The sequence below is a fragment of the Lactuca saligna genome, chromosome 5, assembly GCF_052625555.1.
Source record: "Lactuca saligna cultivar CGN05327 chromosome 5, ASM5262555v1, whole genome shotgun sequence".
NCBI lineage: Eukaryota > Viridiplantae > Streptophyta > Magnoliopsida > Asterales > Asteraceae > Lactuca > Lactuca saligna.
This window is the reverse complement of record NC_136421.1, coordinates 267,716,171-267,722,708: the sequence shown is the minus strand read 5'-3', so window position 1 is coordinate 267,722,708 and position 6,538 is coordinate 267,716,171. Positions and strand designations below refer to the sequence as shown.

At 32.6% G+C, this 6,538-nt stretch overlaps 1 protein-coding gene across 1 annotated transcript; it reads right to left on the bottom strand.

The window, feature by feature from the left end:
- Positions 1-4,011: 4,011 nt before the first annotated feature.
- LOC144997746 (cationic peroxidase 1-like) lies at positions 4,012-6,272 on the bottom strand. Its single transcript, XM_078957615.1, has 4 exons — positions 5,992-6,272; positions 5,286-5,477; positions 4,977-5,142; positions 4,012-4,695 (listed from the first exon to the last, which is right to left on the bottom strand). Exons 1-4 carry the CDS (start codon positions 6,208-6,210, stop codon positions 4,313-4,315), a joined length of 960 nt encoding a protein of 319 aa, XP_078813741.1. The 5' UTR covers positions 6,211-6,272; the 3' UTR covers positions 4,012-4,312.
- Between the last annotated feature and the right edge of the window lie 266 nt (positions 6,273-6,538).

Here is a 6,538-nt window from a genome sequence, read left to right as displayed (position 1 = left end):
TGTTATGATTGTTTTTGTTTTTCAAAATCTCTTTTTTTTTCCAATAAGCTTTATTTTTGAAAATTCCTTCTTTTGAATTAGATTTTTCAACATCATTTTTGAAATTTTGATTCTTCAATTTTTAATCTTTTTGATCCTTTAAGCCATCTGATAAAAACTAATCACAACTTTTCTATGGCTTGTTTTCGACAATAGATTTGTTACCTTTCACAACCCAAGTACCAGATTTGTTATTTTTATTGTCTTTTGAAAAATAATTTTTTGACTCTTTTGACCTTGAAAAGTTTTTAATCTTTAATTCAAACCATTTCCTACAACATTTTGGTTCGAATAAAACTCTCCATCGGTCACCTTTAGGTTATCTTTTCTCAACAAGTCATTCAACTTTGGATCAACATTATCACCATTTCTTTTTTGTGACAAAAACTTGGTTTGGAAAATCATTATTAAATTGTGGATAAAGTACCGAGTTTTATTCAAGAAAATGCTTTCTATTTTTCTTTTTTAATTTTTGTGCATTCCTCTGAATCCTCAAACACTTGTGCTTCAACAACTTGAGAAATTTATTTTTTCACTAGAATCATTCTTACTATCACCTTCATTGTTCGTCATGCCTTCAAAAATCACAAACTCTTGAGAATCGTCAATTTTAGTTGTCGGAGATTAATTGTTGTTTAGCTTTAATTTTGCATCATCATTTTTCTTCACTTTTGGCTAACAAAATGATTTTAATGACATACAATTTTGAGCAATTTACACATTCCTCTTCCTTAATTGCAGAGATATTATCAGAATCATCTTCAATATCAACAAAATTTTGTTGAGTACTTTGTGTCAAAGTCTTAGTTTTGTTCAAAATTTTCATTAGTTTGTGTTTAGATAGAGTATCATTCACAATAACAACCAAGTAATCAACATCCAAATAATCATCAATGTTAACAATACGATAAGCATACGAATCATTTCGAACTTGATCACACTTGGCAACCCTACTCTAACAATCATATGTAACCTCATCAACTGATTGTCGCTTACAAATTAATGAAAGGAAGTAGTTTACGATGTTGTTCGTTACAAATATCTGATGAATGATAGAGAAGAGTAAGCTTCCCATACAATCGTTTCGTTATGTTTCAATATATGTTTCGTTTCTTAACAATCAAACTATTATCCATTATATGAGAATCTTTCTCAGTCATAATATTTGTAATTTTCAAATCTAAGCTCTCAATGCTAGCCTTTTTCTCCGCCACATTATTCTTGGCTTCATAAAGCAAAGATTTATTTTTCTCCAATTCACTACTCATGGAAATCAACATATCATTAAGGTAAGAACATGTATCATTAAAAATAAGATAAAACCACATTGTAAGAATTTAAAGGAACATTAAAAGAGATAAGGAGGTTACGTACCATCTAAGTCACGGGTGACTTCGAAGTGGTTGAAGCAAAGCATCTTCCTTTAATCAAATCTTCCTCATCCTCTTCACTATCTTCTCCAATCTCCTCCACAAAATCTTCCCATTTACTATTCTTCTCTGAATGATCACTATAGTAACATAATACCATGCGTCGGATGATGCATTTTCTCATAATCCGGACCAGATGACCAAATTTGGTAGTTGTCATCTTCCTCAGTTGAATTATTTTCCACCAGAAAGAGATTCTTTGACTTCTGCTCAAAACTCTTTGATTTTCATTTTATTGTAAGCTTCATCTTTCACTTTTGATTTCTTCTCCTCTTTCTTTTTCAACATACACTCCATAGCAAGATTATTCTTACCATTGCAATAGTTACAGTCGTAATCAGAATCTTCTTTTAAATTCTTCTCAACTTTCTTTTCTTCCTTCTTCTTTTCCACTTTTTTTGTGAAACACCATAAGTTGAAGATGACTTCTTCAATGAACTGTTATTGAAGTTTCCATCAATTGGCTTCTTATAAAATTTATGGATCCTATTATTTGAATAATAGGCCACAACTTTGTCATCAAAATTCATCTTTAGACCTTCTTCGTCATCATTTGCTTCACCATCATAACACAGTTGTTTTATAGTTGCTTTCGAAATGAATGCTAAAGGACCTCCAAATTTTATTTTTATATTTTTCTTTTCAATATCTTTCACCTCTGACTCATGAGCTTTAAGAATATTATAAAGATTCGACAATGAGAGAGTGTCGAAGTTATCTTGAGTCTTTCTGATCAAACTGATATTATAATGAATATTAAGTTGAACTCTATAGAAGTACAAACAACATCACATAGAGTGAATTTGTAAATCAACTCATTAAAACGATCGTAGTATGATTCGATAGATTTATTCTCCTTCTGTACGAAGTCAGCTAACTGCGACAAGCATTGAGTCACATAACTTTTCTTTGTTCGCTGATTTCCTTGGAAATTTTCTTTTATTGTATTCCAAATCTCTTTTGGAGACTTACAACCATAGATGTAGTTATGCACGAGTGGTGGTACGACTCCATGCAACTCTTGAATGCATTTTTTATCGTTTTCTTTTTGCTTATTTCCTCGAGCAATCAGATCTTCATTTTCACCAGTCGTTCCTACTTCCTAAACACGATCATTACGATACGGACCTTTTTCTACCAATCTCCACAAATCCTCATCCATTCCATTGAGTTAATCTTCTATACGATCAACCCTTTAATCGTAATATTCATGAATCAACATCAGAATCTTCATGGATGAACCAACCAAATTAGCATAATTCATAATATTGATGTTTTCCATGGGTTGATACATAGGAACATGGGGACCTTTTTCAACAATACTTTTCATCTCATAGTCAATGGTTTCAAGAACCACCATGACTTTGGTTTTCCACATGGTAAAGTTGTGCTCATCGAAGGGAGGAATTTTGTTGAGACCAAATGATTTGGAATTGCTTGAATTCGACATGATAACTTGAGTATATCACAAACCGGCTCTGATACCAATTGAATGTTTGTATTTGATCGGATATACTTCAATTATGAACAAGAAAAGTAAAACTAATCTAAACGAAATAATCAATAGAAAGTAAATAATACAAAAGTTCTCCAAATGTTCCTTTCACCAAGAAAAGAGGTTTTATCTTCACCAAGAAGTCAGGTTTGTCACAAAGACAGTTGACAAAAATCCACAATCACAACATTAGGGTTTCCCTAATGTTGTGTGTGTGTGTGTGTGTGTGTGTATATATACACTAATCTATACATATCAATTACTTGATTGAAGGGATTGTGTCTAATCTATATTAAGATTCGATCTTATCATAAAGATACATGATCTTATCTACACTATATTTATATATAATAACTGTCTAATATACAAAAGATTACAATCGAGCAATTATACTATAAGCTGACGTTGTTGGACCTGTAATGTTGGCGTTGTCGACTCGTACACATTGACACTGATGGATCCGCATGTTATCTGTTTGACCCATCTTATAAGGTGTGACCTTACACAATTATTATTAGGATTGATGAATACATATTCTATCCTTTTTAGATTTTTTAGATTTGTTCTGTTTCGGATATTTGCTTTTTGGAAGAAATATAAACACATAATTATTGTCTAAGTTTTGCCTTTTATATATATATATATATATATATATATATATATATATATATATATATATATATATATATATATATATATATATATATATATATATATATATATATATGATGCCATTTGAACTGAAGTTTTGTACCAAAAAACCACAAACCGCACCACATGATGCGGTTTACAAAAAATAGAAACCACAAACTGTATTGCGAACTTTCTAAACCGCATTTTGCGGTGTCGTGCGGATGGTTATACCATTTGTGCAGATTTATACATACTCCTTCTAAAAGGTATAGTTAGTGGAATGCTGATATAACAATTCATTAAACTCTAAAGAATACAATGCATTCGAGATGAACTTATTAGTACTAACATCAAAAATGATTTGAACTAAAAACATCTATTAACAAAATTATGAGAAAAAATAGATAAAATTTGCTACGTGCATTCAAAACCTGAAATGATTTGAAACAAAACACGTGTTCACAAAATTATTAGAATTAAAAAGCGAAATATTATTGCAAATATCTCCGTTACAAGAAAAAAAAAAAAAAAAAAAACAATCTCCCGTAAATATTAGAAGCCCAAGTTTCGTACCAAGCATTACAAAACGACGACAAGACCAAAAAGAAAATAGAAAGGAAAACCTTATTCACTCAGACTTATTTTATTTTATTTGTGGAGATTTGTTTTACCATATGAAACATTAAGACATTTTCTTGCTTCCGGACAAAGGACCTTAATTGGTACGCCTACAATTGGTTCTAACTTGACCACTTGAGCCAGTCAAAGGATTAAGGTTTCCCATTTTCACCATTGCATTTGCGAAGTCTGTCGAGAAAGTAGCAGCATTAGAACTGTAGGTCCGCACTTGTGCATCAGTCGAACCACCATTGAATAACTCTTGGTCCGAATGCAATAGTCCCCTCTGGTTAATCAAATCATTATAGTATCTATTATCAAAAGATGTAGCTGAAGCATCTAGTGGCGACAGATTGTTGTCACCACCACTTGAAGGACAATTTGGCCTCAACGATGTTGCAAATGATGAATTTATGTTGTTTTCGTTATACAGACGATTGCGGAATACAGTACACCTTGCTTGACCAATCGTATGAGCTCCTACATAAAACAAAATAACGAACATGGAAGGTATTAAAAATTTAGAAAACTGTAAAATGTCAGTAATACTCCTCAAAGCCATGCATCACGTGTGCTTTTTATCTTTTAACTAATGAAATGTGAAAATTATAAAGATCAGTTGCATGAAACTTCTTGATAACTTATTAAGTGATCCAAACAATGGGGCTTTAATTGATCGAAGGATCAACAAAAGGACCCACGTTTAATTAAGGGTGAAGATTTTGAATCAGTTCACTTCATGAATGTAATTAAGTACTCACCAGAGAGGGCTACCATTTCATTAGTAGTAAAACCTTGGTTTGAAAAGGATGAAATAAGTCCACTCAGACTTGCACCCGGTGAAGGAAGATTAGAATTCGCAGCACTTTGGCTTGCCGTTGTCGAATCCCTTCTACCAAATACAACGTTCCAACTTGGCCCACGAAGCTGAAAATTAACAAAAATAATCAGCATGCGGTAAACGATGGTATTCAATCCAAGCCAAATTAGTAATCTGGGTTCGTTAATTTTTATATATCTGGTTGATCGATGGAGATATTGAACGTCAATATTAAAGTTTTTTTACTCACTGCAACAACAGAATCTCGTGCAGCTGCAGAAAGTATATCAGCACAAGAAACAACTCCGGGACACAGGCTCTCTAACTGGGTTTTAATAGTATCGATTACGTTGAAACCTCTCAATGAATTGTTATTCGGGCCTGCTGTTTTTTCTCCGGTGAAATTTGCAGTGTCGTCAAGTAACACTGATGCATCACATCCCTGTGTATTTCCGATAAGGAAGTAAAACAAGAAAAAATTTTAGTTAAAGCGACAGAAAAAATAAGGCATTAACATTCGTTTGACAATTTAGGTTAATAAAGCACTGTAAAGTGTAAACGCATTAAAAGCACTCATGCGTGCACATCAAGTCAACAAGTCAATACTGCTTAAGGAATTTCAGATCGTAGTCTGATAACATTAATGACCCGAATTAGCATATGTAAAATCAACGGTTGAGGAAAAAGTCGGCGGCTGGCGGCCCATCTCATGCATGCAAAACTCAAGATTACGTAACAATCAGGCGTAAATATGTTAAATTTCTCTAGCATAAAATCATATGTTAAATAAATTATCTCCCCAAGAATTTCCTAGTCATTTTAAATTTCGCGTATATTTTTAACTCCGCTAAAGCTATGGCAGCTAACTTGCCTCCGATAAATATAATAAAGTATCCCTGATTAGCCAAAGCACATAATGGAAAGTAAGTAGAGGTGGGAAAAGGTTAGATACTTGCATTAACAAAGCAATCGTGGAAATGGAGGCGAAGCAATGAAGCTCCCATTCGAGCTTCACTTGAGACAGCAGAATTCACTGCTCTTGTTATAACAATGCGGAAATTAGGACAAGTTCTAGCATAGAAAGTAGCCGATAACTGACCAGAAGTTGTCCCAAACAAAAACAATAAGCATAATGCAAAACTTGAGATATTGAACAAAGTGTTTGATAAAGCCATGAGTATGACAATTTCAAGAAGGACGAAAAGATGGATAATTATTGTTAAAACGAAGATGTGAATAAGAGAAAGGAGGGTTTATTGTGTTTATGAAGGGTTTATGCTTCATCTATTTATAGGTGGCGGGGGGGATTGAAGCACTAGGTGAGTCGAATATCAAACCAATAATGAGCGTTTTCTTAGAAAACTTCTCGAATGCAATATTTAAAGAATATATATGAATCGTATATACACTGTTTAATATTTTTATAAACAACATTTGGATATGGATTCAATCAAAATGATCTCTTTAAATAAGTTCTAAACTATATATATATAAATCAACCAT

Coding starts and splice junctions, on each gene's coding strand:
- LOC144997746 (XM_078957615.1), bottom strand. CDS start 6,210: ATGGCTTTATCAAACACTTTGTTCAATATCTCAAGTTTTGCATTATGC. Junction 5,478..5,991: donor TCCACGATTGCTTTGTTAAT/GCAAGTATCTAA, acceptor GGAAATACACAG/GGATGTGATGCATCAGTGTT. Junction 5,143..5,285: donor CACGAGATTCTGTTGTTGCA/GTGAGTAAAAAA, acceptor GTTAATTTTCAG/CTTCGTGGGCCAAGTTGGAA.